At 40.9% G+C, this 20,380-nt stretch overlaps 1 protein-coding gene across 4 annotated transcripts in view; it reads right to left on the bottom strand.

Annotated features, from left to right (window-relative positions):
• Positions 1 to 20,380, bottom strand: part of adam12 (ADAM metallopeptidase domain 12) — a 378,401-nt gene that overhangs the window by 91,075 nt on the left and 266,946 nt on the right. For all 4 annotated transcript variants that reach the window (XM_068052744.1, XM_068052745.1, XM_068052747.1 and 1 more), the window contains 4 exons: positions 15,963 to 16,028; positions 13,355 to 13,426; positions 7,882 to 8,051; positions 1,003 to 1,087 (listed from right to left, as the gene is read on the bottom strand). In XM_068052744.1, the coding sequence (XP_067908845.1) occupies positions 1,003 to 1,087; positions 7,882 to 8,051; positions 13,355 to 13,426; positions 15,963 to 16,028 (393 nt within the window). The remainder of the gene's footprint in view (positions 1 to 1,002; positions 1,088 to 7,881; positions 8,052 to 13,354; positions 13,427 to 15,962; positions 16,029 to 20,380) is intronic.

Here is a 20,380-nt window from a genome sequence, read left to right as displayed (position 1 = left end):
CACGAGGGTTATAAAATATTGTTTTAATGAACTTACTCTAAAAACAGTATTTTGGAAACCAGTTCTTTAAATTTTGCATTATAAATGTAATGTATTCCTTTAGGAAATGTAATCACCAACAAGTTATGAAAGCTACAGGGGGGGAAAGAAATATAACTTGCCTGTGGTGCCAGATAAACATTTCCCAGAAAATAGTAGAGTAGAATGTGGCAATCTGTTGATGACTGATCAATTCAAATGTACAGTGACCTGATCAAAATATGTATCTTTTTTAAATAGGGCACAGTTTCCCCTATTCTTCCCAGAAGTAAAGAAAGTTGTGCATCCCATTCCTGGATTACATACAGATCAACTGACCAGTTCTGTCAAGAAAGAACTGAAAAGAAGGAATTGGGAAATACCTTAAATGAGAACGCATGCACAGAATGTTATAACATTCGATTTTGAGTTAGCCTGTACATATTAACACAACTTGTAGAGAGTAACAGCAAAAAGGACCTCTTTGGTAAATCTGGGATTCTGAAAAGGGCTTTTAGGTGAATGTTTGTACCATCGGAGTAAATGGAACACCTGTAATTTCCAAGCTCCCAGCGTCAACATCAATGATTCAAAGATCAAAGCCAGCAACCGCTTTTCAAACTAATCCAATAACGTTCCCTATCTTCTTCTGTCCCCTCAACTGTACTTTTGCATTTCCCACACCCGTCCTCTTTGAATAAAATTGCACATTAGTACCAGGTGGTTTGCTATTTTGTGCTGTGGACTTGTTCTCAACAGAAACTGCATTAAACTGGCCAGATTCATTTCATTTAGGCTATCTACAATCAGCAGAAAGAGAAGACCTATAACCAGCAATTGGACTGCATTTGAACTTGGGCCTAGAAGTGAAAAGAAGTGTCCTGTTATTCAATCTCCATTCTTAAAGTTAGGAGACTAATGAGTCCTATAGAGATAGTCAGATTCTAGTTCAGACCATTCACTACTTCTCTGATCACTACTCACCATAACAATCCCTCCTGACTGCTCTGCTGTGCACATACTCATTATAGGTGCCATTCCAATGGTTGTTCCCTGGAAGTACACCCCACTGCAAATAGATAACAAATAGACTTCATCACGTTCTGAAGTTGAACAATTTGGTTAACTAACTTTTCCTATAATTTCAGTGCTTCATATTTGTTCATTAATAGTACCAGAGTTGAGACCACAATTGAAATTTGGGCCTTCTGGTGGAAAGTCCATTCTTTGACAATTAACATTACCAGTTGCCCCACAATTTCATAAACAAAACAGTTCAGTTATTAGTCAATCATTAAGAAAATTGTTTCAGTTTCATAATATTGGTTATTATACCACTCTATGTTTTCCCCTTTTCTCTTGTCCTGAAGATGATAACTTGTGCAGCATGGCTCCATGAGTGTCAACAGCTCATTAATATATTTCCCAAATAGCTATTATGAATAAGCACAGACAGTTCAGCAGTTGAAAAGAGGGACAAGGACTGAGTAAGGTGCTGCATCATAAGCAATGACTCAGGTGATAGCTCTGATCACCAATCAACCACCCTTAAAAATGGTTTTGAGTCATTAATGCTGGTATAAGAAAAGCGCCACAACAGATTCCAGGTAATTGGCACTAAGGTACATGGTAAGGTGTTTGGCATAACATGCCAGCTGAAAGTTTATTGAATAAAAGCCTTTCCAATTAATTACACTGAGGGGGTTGCTGATTGATTGATGTGCAAACTTACTCCAACTCAATATTGATTATTTCTAGCTAGTTGGCTAATATGTAGACTTATTAATTCTGATTCCAATGTAATAATTGAAATTCAGTCATATACCAATTTCTTACAAACTAGAAGGAAAATCAAACAAACCAATCAAATTGGCCAAAATACAATGCCAACATTTTTTCATCCTCTACTTGTTAACTACATGAAAGTTCCAATGCCTAAAACAAGGTTTTGTTACAAATAAAAGGTTAAAAGTGCACATATTTCTCAAGCGTGGGTACGACAGTGTAGTGATTATGTTCCTGGATTAATAATCCAGAGCTCTGGACTAAAAATCCAGAGAACACGAGTCCATAAACCCACCATGGCAGCTTGAGAATTCAATCCAAAAAAATCCAGAAATTCGAAAGAAACCTGGTGTCAGTAAAAGTGACTGTGAAGATGTCGTAAAAACCCAAAATGGTTCACTAATGTCCTTTAGGGAAGGAAACCTACCACCATCACTACATCTGGCCTATCTGTAACTCCCATCTCACACCAATGTGCCTCACTCTTAATTTCCCTCTGAAGTGATGGGGGAATTTTCAACACTCTCAATAAATGTCAGCCTTGCCAGTGATGCCGACATCCCAAGAATGAATACAAAAGACATAATTAAAGTAGTTTCTTTACGAGGGGATGAGGGACTTCAGTTATGTGGAGAGGTGAGAGAAGCTGGGATTGGTCTCCTTACAACAAAGAAGGTTATGAGGAGATTTAATAGAGGTGTTCAAAATTATGAAGGGTTTTCACAGAATAGATATGAATGAACTGTTTCCACTGGCAGGAGGGTCAGTAACCAAAGGACACAGATTTAAGAAAATTGCAAAAGAACCACCGCAGAGCTGAGGAGATTTTATTTTATACCATGAGTTGCTATGACTTGGTATGTATTGCCTGAGAGAGTAATGGAAGCAGATTCAATAGTAAGTTTCCAAAGGTAACTGGTTACACACTTGAAAAGGAAACATTTGCAAGGCTATGGGGAAAGAACAGAGGAGTGGGACTAATTGGATAGCTCTTTCAAAAAGATGGCAAAGGCATGAGCTGAATAGCCTTTTTCTGTTTTGCATGATTCTATAATTAATGTTGTGATATGAAGGCCTCAGCATATTTCAAAAGTCTGAACTTGATACTGAAGTTAATATTTAGATTCAGACTGCTCTATTGCTTTAGCGTGGAAAACGATTTTTCAGTTTATTCAAATAATTTGAAAACAAGCTGACGGATAAAATTTTAAGGTAACTTCAGAAATTATCATCTGAAATTTTTAGCTCGGAGAGATAGCTAGACAGCCAGCTTGGCTTGTTAGGGACAGGGAGAATGAAGTTTAGCTTTTACACTTGGTGTTATTTTAACATTGTCAATATCCTGTTTTAGAAAATCCAGTACAGAGTGAGAGGGTGATTCTTCTTCTACCAAAACAAAGAAATAATAAATTGAATTGTGAAAGTTTTTCAGGTCAGCATGAAATCTTTGATTACCATCATCTGCATCTTATTGATTGCGAATGTAAACATTCTAATTAATAGGAGTACATGATCTGCGCTGAAACTCCAGTGCAGTACTGAGGGAGTGCTGCACTGTTGGAAGGTGCTGCTTTCAGACCAAGTTCTAAATTCAGATTTTACCTTCCTCTTTAGATGGATGTCAATGATCCCATGCCAAGGAGTTGTCCGGGCTTGCTTTGATGCCGCAAATTTCTATGGCTCTTTGTTTACTCTATATTTCAATTAATGCATTTTGTTCTAATCCGTATTTTAGACTGGCAATGAGATATGGAGCAGAAAAGAGCTTCTTTGTGAAGGGAGAGTGAGTGACTATTCTGGTATCTTGGTCTCCAGAGCACAGATAAGCCCAAATCCAAAAGTTATTTGTTTTTCCTATTTTTTAACATCATTAATCCCCTATTACCTGTAAGCTAAACTTCTAAAATTTACTAGAATGTATCATTTTAATGTTAACATTGTTTTTTTCCAGAATAGCACACTCCTATACTCTCCTAGACATGCAGTGTTCACAGCTGGAGTGGGGATAGGATTTGGGTTGATTGTGTACAATGTGAAATTTGCTGGCTACACTCCTTAAAGCTGTAATAAGAAACAGCTATGTTCCATACTCCCAGTTGAGGGTGTTGGCTTTCATTTGTGAGAATTGTTCATTAGTATATTTCACATCCAGTATTTTTTCCACGTACAGCCAGATCTAATGATGTAGAACTTGAGATGTAATTGCCACTCATGAGTCAGTGGGTTACAGAATAATTATAAGCAGTGATATCTTGAGAACCATTTTAGTATAACCAATCACTGCAGAGATTTTACCTATTGGTCTATTTTTCACATGAATCAATGTAATTGGATAACTGTCCTACGAGTTGCTTTACGCAAATAATCTAATAAATAAGTATAACTGGTGAAAAACAAGTATAATGTTAATTAGAGAGTTATTCTTTGGAGTACATTTCCTTATTTAAAAAGGCGTTGACCAGTTCGTACTGGCAATGTACTCCAAAGAATAACTCTCTAATTAACATTATACTTGTTTTTCACCAGTTATATTTATTTATTAGATTATTTGCATAAAACAACTCATAGGACAGTTATCCAATCACATTGATTCCTGTGAAAAATAGACCAGTAGGTAAAATCTCTGCAGTGATTGGTTATACTAATAGGGTTCTCAAGATATCACTGCTTATAATTATTCTGTAACCCACTGACTCATGAGTGGCAGTTACATCTCAAGTTCTACATCGTTAGATCTGGCTGTACGTGGAAAAAATACTGGATGTGAAATATACCAGTGAACAATTCTCACAAATGATTACCTAGATTCAAATATCACACGGTAAGAAATGAGAGTGGGAACCAAATATTGGGTCTGCCACCACACACACAGTATTCTTCATTCTTGCTCCCTCAACACTTGTTGGAAGCTGGCACCTATGGTTTAAAGCCATGATTATAAAAGGGATGATTTTCCTGCCCACTCACATTTCCCCCAGTGCTAGTCAGGAGCAAGACACTTGTCCAGCCCAAGGATCATTGGGATTTCCTCCCCTGGGCTATTTACACAGCTTAGGAGCAGCCCCAGTACAGGTGCACCCCTGACAGAGCCTATCGCTGGCAAAGGGGCCAGAAATTAAAGAACAGATGCAGGCCTCCCAGAATAGCAGCTTAAGTCTTCCCTAAAGTTCTTCTAGCTGATGATCGAGATAGTGGCCAGAAGATTCCAGTTGCACTTCAGGATCCCAGTGGGGGTTGGTGATTATTGCTGAAGAAGGCTTACCTTGATCATTTTGACCTGTTCCAGTAGAATGTGCGTAGGTGGGGATAATTTAGGGCTTCCAGCACAGAATTTGTGATCAAAGGAATAGAGAGATGGGGCTACTGATTCTTTGACCAACACTGCCTGTGGGCACAGCTTCTCTGAGATTGTGGGATCACAGATTTATCCCTGTGGTCACTAAGCATTTTATCTGTGCGACAAACTGTCACTTAAAAATGTGATCCAGAATTAATGAGTTATTTCCTATGAAGCTTATGGGACAATTTAATTTTACATTGTTCAGATGCAAAGGCCTGAGATTTTGAAGCCAGTTTTATTTCATTGTACAAGCTATTTGTTTGATATAATGAATAGTACACGAAAAAGATAATTATGCTTTTGCAGGATTTCAACCATAAAAATAAACTTATTCAGGTTTTCTAATAACTCATACTAATTTAAAGTGTAATAAATTAACTGTGAATTTTGAGCTTGTTACTATCCCTTTCAATAGCATTAGAGTTTATCCTTATATAATATGGATATAGAATGACTGTAAATCATGAAAAGGGCAAGCTTTAAGCACTAAAATAGAAAAATAACATACAAAATGCAGGCAGTGAATTGACATGTGGATAAATTACTCTTTTGATGCCATCAAATTCAAATTACATCCTCATGTGATGTTTCAATAAACTGAGCCATAGAAATTAGGTTTGATTCCTGGTTTGTGTAGAGTTAGCTAATGTCAGCAGGACCATGCTAGGGGTGTTGCAATTGGCCTCAGCATCCTGGGTGAGAGTGGGAAAATTCAGCCAAAGTTCCAGTCTTGATTATTATTCAGCGACTCTTGCTGTAAAAGCAAGTTGAGGACAAGTTTGGATTTGCCTATAATGACCCCATGGTTAAGCTGCCTGCCGATAATCTCTCAAGTTTCACATGCTTGAGGAATCAGACTCCAGCAAGGAATCAAAGCATTCAGGAGAGGGGAAGCAAAGAATTAGCAAGAAAATTGAAAATTGAGAAGTAGCAGCATTTAATTCTATAGTCTAGAAATAAGTATTAGTGATATTAGCAGATAATGTTCATGTGATATTCCTCTGTCTGCTACGGTTAACAGATGAATTAATCAGAATTTAATGTACATTTTCTGCTCCTATTTTGATTGCATCAACATTCATTCTAAAAGGTTCCCATTGTTAATTATCATCAGAATCTCATATTTTCCAATGAACGGGAAGTGGTTTAAACATGAATAAGGAGGATTCGAATTAAACCCATTTATTCTTTGCTTCTGAGAAGTTAATTTATGAGGTGCTGCTTGTTTCAGCTTGCTGTTCTTGCTAACACCTCTCTTCCCTGTCGTGATTTGGCACATGCAGAGCTACACGAGATTTTATGTAAGTACCTTTCATGAGAATTGTTCTTGTGGTCGAACTCAGTTCGTGAACCTCTGAGTTCAGAGTCAGCTCAGCTATTTCATTAGTTCGAGAATGTTGTGAGTAGTGGCCATTTATAAATTGATAAGGTGCTGCTAGAGACAATTAATCCTTCATAAGTAGCAATTTAAGTGGCTTTTATATTGCAAGCTGGAATTGTAATTTAGGTAGACCATTCTTCTGCACTTATGTCCTCACATTCCAGCTGATCTCCTTTTAAACTGTTTACAAAGTGGATCCTGGTATTTTTGTGCAAATGAAGATTGGCCTTGGTAGTGTGCATGTGTGCAGCACTTTTAAAATATTTTTTTCTTGGAATATGAGCAACACAGTCAAAACCAGTATTTATCACCCATCATTAGTTATTAGTAAGAGTCAGCCACATAAGCCCTGATTTTAACCTAGCCCACCCAGTGGGCAGGGTGGAGGCATTAAGAACAGGTTTAGGAACTTCACGTATCCACTCCCGAACCATTCACAATGCAAAGCCACGTTAACAGGCTTCAGGACATCTGTCTATCTCAGATAAGTGGGGGGTCTCATTAGAGAGGCAAAGTCACAGTCCAATTATGTCACTGGAATGTACATGCATGTATGATGGATCATGACTCGATAAATTCAGTTTTCGCTCTCTCTTCTATTTCTGCGCTTCAGAAATCAACCTGTGTTGACCTCTTTCATTATATGGACGCCTGGAAACAAAGTGTGTGTGGAGTGGAGAAACATCAGAAATTCAAATTACTTAAGAGCTAGCAATTAATTTTCCATGTTATTTTACAGTCCGAAGAGAAATTCTCTTCAGAATCTGAGGCATTGCAGGGATTTGAATAGATACCTTTTCTTAAGAACTTCAGGAGGTTCATTGAAACTCAAATTTTTGAAGTGGCATTTTTATGTATAATGAGATGCAGTGTTGACGTGGTGGACCGGATACCAGGCCAGTTTCAGAGTGCATGTCACTTTCTTTCATTCTGGTTAATACATGTAGTTTGTATCTCAATGAGATCTACACATAGGCTAAATGATTGCCCAGAACAATTTGGATGTTTCCATACATTGAGCCTGATCAATTTTTATTACGCAAGGGCATTAAGGATTATGGAAACAAAGCGGGTAGATGGAGTTAAGATACAGATCAACTATGATCTAATTGAATGGCGGGTCAGGCTCGAGGGGCTAAATGGCCTCCTCCTGTTCCTGTATTCCCTCTGACTTTCACAACTGGTTGAACTACAAAAATATCAGCATCAAAAGGTTATGAGAACAGGTGAGACTGAACCAGCAACATTACTATAAATGAGAAAACAGTGCAACTGCATGATGTATCAAGAATATAGCACAACATCAGTCTTGATGACGCGAGCTACTGCGGAATGAATTATACCTGACAGTACCTACCTCACTAGCTGGGCATTATCATGTGGTTTACGGGACAGTAGTTTCATTTTCCTCCAGTCAAGAAACTCATTGAGGGTGGAGAATGGGTCTCCAGTTATTGAACATTTATCCATGTCCGTCCAAACTTCGACTCCAACAAGGGCAACTCGAATGTTCAAGGGTCTGTAAAACTACAAAAAAATTATTATTATACCCAAAGGAACATAGGGGCTAGATATCAGCTATGAGTAGTTCAGTATTATTATGGGTTAATACTCGTTATGTTCAGTACAAGACACTGAATCTCCAAATGTCATAAAAGGAACATAATTCATCACAATATGTAAACAATGGCCAGATTTTGCAGTAGTAATGACAAAACTGTGAGCATTTGCCGTCATTACTCCTCTGAAACTTACAGCAACTTTTGGAGTATGCACATACACAGTCAAATACGGAAATCCAGAAGTTACTGTGCTTCTCTATTGGGTGTGCTGTTGAACTCACCACAGACTGCAATCAATTAGAAATCACAGAACTGACAAGAGCTTCCACTTTTATGCTATTAGTCGCACTTTAAAAACACTTGAAAAAGTTATAGTTTGTTGAATGAGGTGTAATTGGATTTTTAACAGGGTACTAACTTCATAATTACTTCTGAACAACCTCTCGAACCCTGGAAACCTAATTTCATTGCTGTGGAATGTCAACTTTCTCCACTATGATAAAAATATTCTACATATTTTTGAAATCATATATTTTTAAAAGTTTATTATTTTGCAGCTTCTACCTTAATCCCATGTGTACTTCCCAATCTTTATTTCACTCTCTGTAAAATTATATTAAAAGGTAAAGGATTATCAGTGCTTTTATCTTCCTGGTTTGCCGTCTATGAGAATTCTTCAATGTGACTGGCTGCTTACCTAGCTTGATGACATCACTGCTACTGGACACCTGGAGATCCCCTTGACCTGGCGTCAGATTCAAATTAATGTCAGTAAAGGGGAAATCCACACCGCAGAGATTGATACATCTTTGTGGGCAGCTTTCTTTGAGGTTAGCGGCAAGCTGCCACTGATCACAAAACCTGTACCAACGTTTTCAATTACATTAAAACAACATACTTTAGTGTATTGGTCCTTTTAATTCTTCCCAATTGTTCATTATTCCACCAAAACCAAAATAATCCATCAAAATTACTGTTCTCTATATCTCTCATGAACACCTTCCAATGATATCTGAAGACCTGAATTCATGCATCTATGAAAGAATTGAAAAAGACAGCAATCCTCAAGAGACTTACTGCTTAAACAGAGTTGATGGAAGCCCATTAGTTAATATCAACACTGTTAGAGCTTCCCTCATCCATCATTGTGAAAAGAAAATAAAGGAAAGGTAAGTGGTGAAGAACTAGAAAAGTGTGTGGATCAAAAACATTAACAGATGGCTTCAGTTGTTTGTGGCTGATGTGCCTCTCCCACAGCCAGAACAATTGTTGTTGACTGCCCACTACATACTGGTGAGAGTTGTTAAAGTGAACTGCAGCGAGCAAATACGGATGGGGAAAACTTCACTATTTAAAATTATTGCTCTGTTTCTACAAAGGCAAAATTGTTGTGGTGGCAAGTTTTCTCCCAAAACCCACTGTCAAAACTCTTCCCCATCCCAAACGTGTCCTAGGGAAATCCAAAATCTTAGAATTTAATGAGATATAGGCATGGATTTTCCTCCTGTTGGCAGTTTTATTTGTAGGATGGTCCTAACGCTTGTATAGAATAGAGATTGTTTAGAGTGTTCCGAACACCCACCTGCACTCCAGCCCCTGCCCACCAATCTTTTGAAACCCATGGTAAACCTTGTTCCTCCCAGAACCTCATTGCCATACAGGGCCATTTAAAGACTAACAAACTACTATCTCAGGGAGGGAGGGAGTTCTGGTATGCAAAGCCTGCAGCCAGTTAAAGTGGAATCTTGCATTTACAGATCCAGACATTGCAAAATGGCTGACGGAGCAGCAGGATTGGAGATGGGAGCAGTAAGGAAATCAAGGTTTTCATTTGGATCTGTGGATGTTCTTCTGGTTGAAGGCAAGGCAAGCAGAGTCTTTCACACAGGTGCTGATGGCAGGAACTGCCATAAGAGGATGGTATATGCTTGTCTAGAGATAGATGACAGAGGCACCCCAAATGCTGCCACACTCAAGGACTTATGCCAACACACATCCTCTATCACTAATCAAACCTTTATTTATCCTCTGATCTCTCATACCTTTTTTCTCTTTCAGCACCTCAATATCAGGGGAAAACACTGATCCAAAGAGCAACCTCTCCAGACACTCAACCACTATCAACACCCACCAGCCGCTCTCTCGACTCACCTTGCATGCAATAAGTGGTACTTCTAATCTTCAAGGACATTTTATTTAAAGGAAAAATGCACCTCCAATTATCATCATCTTGGGATGCATGCACTCATATGCAGGACAGCCTCTAATACTGTCTTCTCTCCCTCTAAAAGGAAAAGTTGACCATAACCAACATCAGAGAAATATGACTGAGGGAGGACCACCATGTTAAAGATGAGGAAGCTTGAAAAATTCTGGGAAGACACCCAAGAGAGTCTATAGGACAATGTTAAATAGGCAGCAGAGGATTGGTCAATGCATGACAAAGATCAACAGAATGCCTCTCAGCTTCATGCACTTTCTCAAAGTATTGCCATGCCCTTGCACTCAGCAACTGGTTTTTTAAGAAGCAATATCACTGGCTGCACAGATGGAAAGGCTTCTCTGTATTTCACTTCATGCAGTGTCTTCCAGGAACAGGTCGGACACTCTGATGACCACCCAGGCACTTCCATTGAAATAGCAGCTGCAACTCAGGGATCTACCATTCCTATCACTTCCTCACCAACTCCGTCATAAAATCTTACCTGTTGAGCACCAGCATGGAGATACCTACTTGTGAGCAATTAGTGAGTCAAAAGAGTTGTCGGCAGGTGAGCATGAGTGAAAGTGAAGACCTGGGAGTGGAAGAAAGGGAGGAGTCCATTCCTTTTTGGAGGAGGCACCATTGGAGACTGTGCCTTCAACTGTAAAGACCCTAAGTTTTGGAATTCTCTCCCTAAACCTCTCTGACTCTCTACCTCTTTCCTCCTTTAAGACACTCCATAAAACCTTTGACCCAGCCTTTGGTCGTCTGCCCTAATATTTCCTTATGTGGCTCGGTGTCAAATTTTGCTTTATGCTCATGTGAAGTGCCTTGGAATATTATATTACATTACTGTCAGCTATGCTCAGTTGGTAGCACACTTGCCTCCATGACAAGAGGGTCTGGGTTCAAGTCCCACTCCAGTGCTTGAGCACAAAATCAAGGCTGACACTCCAGTGCTGTACTGAGGGAGTGCTGCTCTGTTGGAGGTGCTGTCTTTTGGATGAGACATTAAAACTGAGGCCCCATCTGCCTGACTGGGTGGAAGTAAAAGATCTCATGGCACTATTTTGAAGAACAGCAGGGTAGTTATCCCTGGTGTCCTGGCCTCCCTCAATCAACATCACAAAAACAGGCTATCTGGACATTATCACATTGCTGTTTGTGGGAGTGTACAAATTGGCTGTCGCATTTCTTACATGACAACAGTGACTACACTTCAACGGTTCTTCATTGGCTTTAAAATGCTTTGAGATGTCCGGTGGTCGTGAAAAATGTTATATAAGTGCAAGTTTTTTTTTCTTTTATTAAAAGTGCTTTATAAGTGCAAGTTGCTCTTGTTGTTGAGGGCAAGGTAACCATCCTTGGCTGAGGACCCAGGGAACCGAGTTCTCAGGGGCCCACTCTTCACAAGAACAATGATTAGGGAGTATAGAAATCAAGTGGAGACAATGGCGACAGTTTCCATAAATATGATTGTGATGCTGGATGAGTGGGAGTAGTCCACTACCCACATCTGCAGCACATTGCAGGAAATATCTCACAACTTGCAGAACACCCTGGAGATAGTGACAGTGATGGCCTAGGAGAGTTCTGTGACATCAAGACACAAGGAAGAGCTTTCAAAACATTGGGGGTTTCCAGAGTAGCAGCCAATACTGTTCTGTAGATCCTCCAAGGAAGAGAACATTACAGCCCCTGTGAGATATGATGGGTGTGTGATAACACCTCTGAACCTGTGCCTTGCATCAGAGTTTCAAGGAATGGGCACAGATGTTGCTACCTCTCCAGTGAGAGTGAGTGTGAGCCTGGTTCCTTAAGACCTCCTCCACTGCCTTCATGAGCTCCAGACATGCCCCACCCTCTTTGTTATTGTGAGAAAGGCTTATGGAAGCTGATCCTTCTGGGATAGCAGCTGTCCTGAGATGAAAGCCACCTAAGGTTGAATGATGACCATGAAAGAACTGTGCAGTCAGTGAGGCACTTTGTGAGAACAGGCAGGTGCAAAGTGTTTTATTCTGGTGAGTCAACCTTTACTTTTGAAAGCACTAAGCTATCAGTTGTGCTTTGCTTGCTTTGACTTCTGGTTGTCCTGTTTTACACTTCTCCTTCCTGCACAAGATCTTCATACTGGGCATCTCCCATGTCTTCACCATCATTTTCATCTTCAGCTTCTGGAAGCAGCAAGCCTTTTTTCAAGGCAATGTTATGAACACACAGCGTGAACTCTCTTGGAGACTTTGGCTGGGTTGTACTGCGGTGTCCCAAGTACAATGAGACTTCACAATGCCTATAGTCTGTTCTATGACACTTCCTGTGGTTGCATGGGCCTCAATATATCTGTTCTACCTGTCTGTCTATGGAAGCCTCCCTGGGGTAATCAACCATGATCAAAAGGGATAATCCTGGTCAACAATGAACTACCCTGATATATGGCCTTATGTCATGAGGGCCGTAATGGTATGTCGTCCTACGACGAAACAGTCAAAGCAGCTCCTCCAGGTACCTAGCACTGTCACAGGATGAGATGATGAACATTGCATACTATCTGCATACTGATGGAATGAAAGTCCTTGATGTTTATAAAATAGAGGGGCTTTAACTGGAATGTGGGTTCCATTAATTGCTCTGGCACATCCGAAGAGCCAGCCAGTCTATATAGGACTGGATAGCTCACTATGCTTCTCCGCTTCAACTGGGAAGGAAACTAATTTTGCAGCCCTCCTGAAGAGAGCCTCAGTGACCTTCTTGATGAAATAGTGAACTGCCAATTGGCTAATGTGATATACATCACCTGATTTTTTGGGAGGTGAAATGAGGTGCAGTTTTTTGGGTGTGGATTTGAGGCAGTAGCTTTACAGACCCATTCTGTTCTTTTTACCATCCCAAATCCACCACATAGCTTACGGGACCTCCCAATAAACTTTTATCAGTTGAAACCATAAATAAGAACAAGTGCCTATGGATTTTCAAATTACTACATTTATCACATAGCAATGTTTATTTTATTCCCTTCTTTGTTTATATTTGGAAAAAAATAACTGCTTTTAAAATATGATGCTTACCTTATCCACAAAATTGCCAATTTCTATCAGTCTCTGTTTAGTCTTTTCCAAATCTTTCCCTTGTTTCTGAAACTTAAGATTTGCACAAAAGATTACGATGGTTAAGTTTACATTGGCTTATAAACTTATTATATCTCTTCTGACAATTATGCTCTTATCTAAAAAATTAAATAGCCACACAGAACTATGTGACTTGCAGCTGCAGCAACCTTGACTTCAACAAGGGTTTGATGGTTGTGAACCTTTGGAATTCTCTACCCCAAAGGGCTGTGGATGCTCAGTTGTTGAGTACTCAAGACTGAAATAGATAGGTTTGTGGACTCTTGGGGAATCAAGGAACATGGGGCATCAGGTGGGAAAGTGGAATTGAGGTCAAAGATCAGCCATGATTTTATTGTATTATGAAGCAGGCTTGAGGGACCATATGGCCTACTCCTGTTCCTATTTCTTATGTTCTTATATTTTTATAACAAATAGTGCTGAATTAGTTTTTTGTTTCTGATGTTAAGTGTTTACTGAGCTTGTTATGTCACTGAGTCATATGGTTATATTGGCATATTCCCATTGCAACTTCCAAAGGAGCTCAAGGAGTTCGACAGCAGGTCTGGATACTCAGCTGGGATACAGTGGACCAGGTGTACGTCAGTGACAACCAGAGGTATTGGGCCTACCTGGGAGCCCAGGATGGGATTGAGCATCCCCCCCACCCCAAAAAAAAAACACCAATTAAAAATATATTTATTTTAAAGCAGTCCCCTTTGTAAGGAGGTAGTGGGAGACACTTATAGATTCCTGAAACCTGAAACGTTAACTCTGCTTCTCTCTCCACAGATGCTGCTAGACCTCCTGAGTATTTCCAGCACTTTGTTTTTATTTCAGATTTCCAGCATCCACAGTATTTTACTTTTACTTATAGATTCCTTCTGAGTTGGGGGAAGTGATCCATTATCTCCCCCACCCTGGCATTCCTCCACTGGAGGTTCCAAGAACTCAAATGTGGTACGCACCCGAAATCTGCTGTGGTGGTATGAGTGTCAGCCATTCCAAACAAATGAGGGAAGCTCCACTTTTCCCCAGAAAGTCAGCTGGGGCAAGAGGTTGAGTTCCAGGGTGGGTGTCAGGCTGTGCCTTCATGCAAATTTTCAGGGTTTTTTTTACGCCATGCTTTATAGGGATATATATTGTACATAAGAGTGATGTGTTACGGTGCATATTCAGAATATATTACACATTACGGGCACTTGGGTTGTCTTATAAGAGCAGGTCACAATCATGTAGGTAGTTGAATAGGATGGGATATTTTTTATTAATGAGGGTAGCATTAGTGTTCATTGTTAGAGTATGATGTTTTGTGTCATTATCATTTTCCATTATCTCAGGTCATACGGAGAAGTAACTTTGTGATCAGCAAATCACAGCATGTGATGTAACCTTAGCCAGTAACTAATTGTACAAGGCAACCTGGTCCAACCATGATTTGATGTTCTTTACAGATGCATGTTGTGAACTCAGCTAACTAACCTTAAATTGTTAGAAGCAGAGAAATAAAGAAGAGTTTAATCAGAGCACATAATCTGAATTTTCTGATTTTCAGTTTAGATGCCAACGGAAAACTGCTAACTGCAGATTGGCTGCCCCTTATACACCCAGCCTGATTTTCCTCTCCACTAACTGCAATGGAAACAAAATAGTGAGAGAAGGAGGTGGTGATGTTTAATGTGTGGCTGATCTATAACTGCCAGTTTTACACACGCACCCAAACTGAAAATTACCCTCAGTTTAAAGTTAACTATCCTACATTGGCAGTAGTGAAGGTATGGAATGGACTGCAGAAAACAGACAGTGAGGGTCGATTTTATCAGCAAACTGGATAAATGCCTGGTGAAAGTTTTGGTAGCAGGGTATGAGAGGTATTGTGGGATATGATGGGCCAAATTTTCAAACAGCGGGTAACGAACCAGACAGTTCCAGGTTCCCGACCCTGAATTCAGCCTGGCGTCAGGATCGGGACCATGGAATGAAAATCCAACATGATGTTTCTAAGACCACAATGGTCTTTTTCAACCTAGTTCATTCGTATGTTCCTATATTTTATTATATTACAGTCCATGGACTAGGAATGATTACCGAAGTATTTTGGGGAAAATTGTTCCATTAGAACAGTTATTAAGTTCTAATTTTTTTTTAAACACAGAAGATGGATCAAAGCACACTAACTGCTAGAGCAATTGATCAGCATGGCACGACATCTGTGAGTTTGAATGCTTTCTGTAGCAAGACTAACCGCCCAAATACCACAATTTTACATAAAATGGTCATGTAAAAAGTTAGAAGTACTGGTTTCTGAGTGACAACAAATCACTTGCCCTACTAATCGATCATGTGGACATAAAAAAGACGTGAATACAAGTCATTAAAACATCCCTTCGAAATTCACTCATGAAAAATATTTCCATAATTATCTGTACCTCCACAGTTCACATAAGATATTGTTAAGGCGATGCTGTTTTTACAGTTAATCAGGAGCACAACAAACAAAAACAGAACTACAGCTAATTGAAAAATGGGCCTGAAGTACCTTGAACTGAAAGTAAGTTTAATATCCTACCTCTCGATTGTCTGCTACTATAATCAATTCCACGTATTTAGTGGTCTTCAATATGTCTCTCTTGTGCTGCAAAACAAGATAGATATTAAGCTGCTAATTTCTAAAAACTCTCAAAGCCTACTTATATACACTATACTAGAAGAGGTTGGAAAGAGGATATCACAAAGCTCAAGAGAGGCTCTCTATGAGGACGAAGCACCAACATTTTTAATAACTGTTGCTTGCACGTGAACTACATTTGAATAAATAACTATTATTAACTCAATGTGACACCAAATAAAATTAGTTTTTGAAGAGACAATATTGTGTTTGTGAACCTTCTATTAAAATCTAACCTACATCCCCTGTAATCGGTGATCGGTAAAGGTAATATCTCATTTATACAGGAATGGTCAGAGCTCCCTCTCCTCAGGGGTAAGTTTAAATTTCTAGAGATGGCGGGTGGGAGCGTCTAGACTTTCTGCACATTAAATTAACTTGAGGTTGTTTTTTCAAGATGTTCTCAGGTCCCTAGAGGGTCTATGGAGTTGTACAGACCTCATTTTCAGAGTTATAATGCAATCCAAGTCACTAATGATAAAGTTAAGGTTTAAAAGCATCATTAAATTGTTGTGCATTTTTTTTAGATTATAAGGAAGATTTATAGTGTGAATAATGTGAAAGTGATCTAATTTGGTACATTTTGCTGGGGATGTGGTACAGATTTTTGCTTTCTAATTAGTGTCTCACTGAATAAATTTAGAAACAAATAGAGGCAATTTTCAACATTCATTTTTCACCTGCAAAGCACATGGCCAGCAAATGAAAATCTGGCAGGAAGGTCATGTCAGCCGGCCCATTAACGTCTAAGGTCCACCTGATGCAATTTTCAGGCAGGCCACCAAATGGTCAAGCAGCCTGAAATGGGTGTAAGGCTGTTCAAATGTGAAAATCAGGGTTCTACACTAGTTGTAGGTCGCCGGTTGCAATTTTCAGGTGCAAATGGGCAGAGCTTGTGTTTATCCATGTATCGGGTGATGAGCGGACAAACCAATGGTCTATAAAGGGACTGCTGGAGGCTGCGCACAAAACAGCCCAGAAAGTCCAGGAGGTGCTCCTCCTTAGCCCCTGATATATACCAGTCCACTGCCAAACCATTAAAGACAAACTCTGATGTTGCTTCCCGTGTCTCAGACGTGACCTGCCAGCCAGTTCATCATGGAGCTGCCCAATTTCCTATATCCAGAACCCACCAAATCCAATGTGCTCCTAGCCAGCCTCCTATTCTCGATGAACTTCAGTTTATCCAAAACTCTGCTCCTATCCTAACCTCCACCAAGTCCCGTTCACACATCACCTATGTGCACAACCAACGTACATCGTCAGTCCCCAAACAAGTCCAATTTAAAACTTACAGCCATGTATTTAACTCCCCATCTATCTCCATAACATCCTCTAGCCCTAGAACCCTCTGAGAACTCAGTGTTCCCCCAACTCTGGCTTCTTGTGCATCTCACACTCCCTTCGCACCAATATTAATGGCTGTGCCTTCAGCCATCTAGACCTGAAGCTCCGAAATTGCCTCCATAAACCTCTTCCTTTCCTCCTACTCTAACATAAGAACATAAGAAATAGGAGCAGGAGTAGACCCTACGGCCCCTCGAACCTGCTCCACCATTCAATATGATCATGGCTAATCTTGGACTTCAACTCCATTTTTCTGCTCACTCTCCATATCCCTTGATTCCCTGACACCAAAAATCTGTCTATCCCAGCCTTAAATATGTTCAATGAGGGGGGCATCCACAACCCTCTTGGGTAAAGAATTCCAAAGATTCACAATCCTTTGAGTGAAGAAATTTCTCATCTTAGTCCTAAATGATTTGCCCCTTATCCTGAAACTCTGCCCCCCTGTTCTAGATTCCCCAGCCAGGGGAAACAATGGGCTGAATTTTTATAGTTCACTGCCGGTCTCGGCAGCAAGAGTCCAGGATGGCACGACGCATGCGCGAGAGGTGCATCGTGGAGCCGCTGTGATATTTCGCGTGGCAGGTCATTAACATGGACGGGGTGGCTCACTTGCCCCTGATGATGTAGAGGGGGTGGGCACTCCGTACATGGCAATGGTGTTCGGCACCACCGCACAGGCACCGGCACATTTTAAAGGGCTTCAAGCCCTTTCAGGTCATTGCCATTTTTAAAGAAGAATGGATGGTACAGTGAGATGAAAAAATTTAATACAAGATTGGAGCCCCTCTGCCTCTCCCCCACAATGACCACACAATTTATTTATGGCCCTCTCCCCCCAAATAAAACTTTTCCTCCCAACACGATCTTTTCCCCTCAAACTTCATTACCTTTGCCCTTCAACCCCTTCCCACCATCCCCTCAGCCAATAGTAAGAGTTTTCCCCACATACCCCACCACCTTAAAGATTTCACTCCTCTCCCCTCCCCATCAGTGTTATGCCAAACGGAGATCCGAAGGCAAGGAACTTTGGGCCACCGGCTAGAATATCGACGTGGGACGGCCGTTGCTGCAAGTAAGTAATTATTCATTCATTAAACTTTATTAACATATTTAAATTAAGGTTTTTTCGCCACGTGGCAGAGTGCCGCACCGAGGCCTCGCCATCGCTGGTAAAATATGGTGGGGCCTTCCCGGCGACGAAGCCCATGGCGGGCCTCTCCCGGTAGTATTTTCTGGGCCCCCCTGCCACAAACCCCGACATTGGGGACCTGGTAAAATTCAGCCCTATGTCTCAGTATCTACCCTGTCATACCTTTCATAATCCTGAATGTCTCGATGACATCACCTCCCATTGTTCTGAACTCCAGAGAATTTAGACCCAATTTATTCAGCCTCTTATCATACAGCAATCCTCCCATCCCAGGGACCAATCTAGTGAAACGTCACTGTATTGCATCCAATGCAAGTATATCCTTTCGTAAATATGGAAACCAAAACTGCATACAGTGGGCTGGATTTAGTCGCACCGGTGGGGCTCCCGGTGCCAGGGCCAAAAAGGCGAGGGAGCCGCTTTCAGAGCCTCCCCGGTGCGATTCAATGACACTCAGGCACTTAAGTGCCCGGCACCGGGACACCGCCTTCAAGAGCTGCCAGCCAATCAGAGGGCTGGCAGCTCAGTAGTATTGGCAGTGCCACTGCAAGAAGTGGCCACTGCCGGTACTACAGGAGGCTTGGGAGCAAGTCCAGCACTGGAGACCAAAGGTAAGTGAGGCAGGGACGCCTGTGCCAGTCCAGTAGACCCGAGCGCTGGAGGGTGGGAAGGATGGGCGATGAGTGTGGGGGTTGTTTAACGGGAGGTGGGGTGTTTGCTCCATGGGCCACTGATTGTCGAAGGAGGAGGCTCCCCCCCAAGCCTGCAGGGAGGTCACCTTGTTTCACTGGTCAACCTCCCCGTGTGGGGAAGGCCCCCCCCACCTCCGGATTAATTCCAGTGGCAGCAGAAAAAGGCCCTTAAGTGGCTACTGATTGGCCAAATAAGGGCCTCAATTGGCCTCTGCGTCGGAAGACCGCCTTCAACCTTTCTCGCTCTTGACTTAATCATGATGCGAATGGAAGGCAACAGGCCCTCCACACCCTGCCTCCCATTGCAATTCTATGGGCACCCTCGTCTCCTAGCCCATCTCCAGGGGGTCCATTAAATCCAGCCCAGTATTCCAGAAATGCTCTCACTAATGCCCCATACAATTATAGGAAGACTTCTTGTACTCCAATCTCCTTGCAATAAAGACAAACATGCATTTGCTTTCCTAATTGTTCGCTGCTAACTTTTTGTGTCCCTTGTACGAGTACACCCAGGTCTCTCTGAACATTAGCATTTATAAGCTTCATGTCTTTTAAAAAATATTCTGCTTTTCTATTCTTACGACCAAAGTGAATAACCTCACATTTCCCCACATTATACTCCATCTGCCACCTTGTTGCCCACTCACTTAACCTGCCTATCTCCTTGCCCCTCTTTGTGTCCTCCTCATAGCTTGCATTCCCACCGAGCTTTGCATCATCAGCAAACTTGGATACATTACTTTCTGTCTCTTCCTCTAAGTCATTAATATAGATTGTAAAAAGCTGAGGACCCAGCACTGATCCCTGCAGCACTCCATTGTTCACAGCTTGCCAATGTGAAAATGCCCCATTTATCCCTACTCTCTGCTTCTTGTCTGTTAACCAATCTTCTATCCATGCTAATACATCACCCCAACTCCATGAGCTCTTATCTTGTATATGAACCTTTTGTATGGCATCTTATCGAATGCCTTTTGGAAATCCAAGTATAGTATTCCCTTTATCTACCCTACTAGTTACATCCTCAAAAAACTCTAATAAATTTGTCAAGCAGGATTTCCCTTTCGTAAAACCATGTTGACTTGTTCTAATTATACTATGCTTTTCTAAGTGCATTATTAATACTT

Source organism: Heterodontus francisci, chromosome 20 (genome assembly GCF_036365525.1).
Source record: "Heterodontus francisci isolate sHetFra1 chromosome 20, sHetFra1.hap1, whole genome shotgun sequence".
Lineage (NCBI taxonomy): Eukaryota > Metazoa > Chordata > Chondrichthyes > Heterodontiformes > Heterodontidae > Heterodontus > Heterodontus francisci.
The sequence above is the reverse complement of the archived record's forward strand: the minus strand, read 5'-3'. Positions and strand labels throughout refer to the sequence as shown.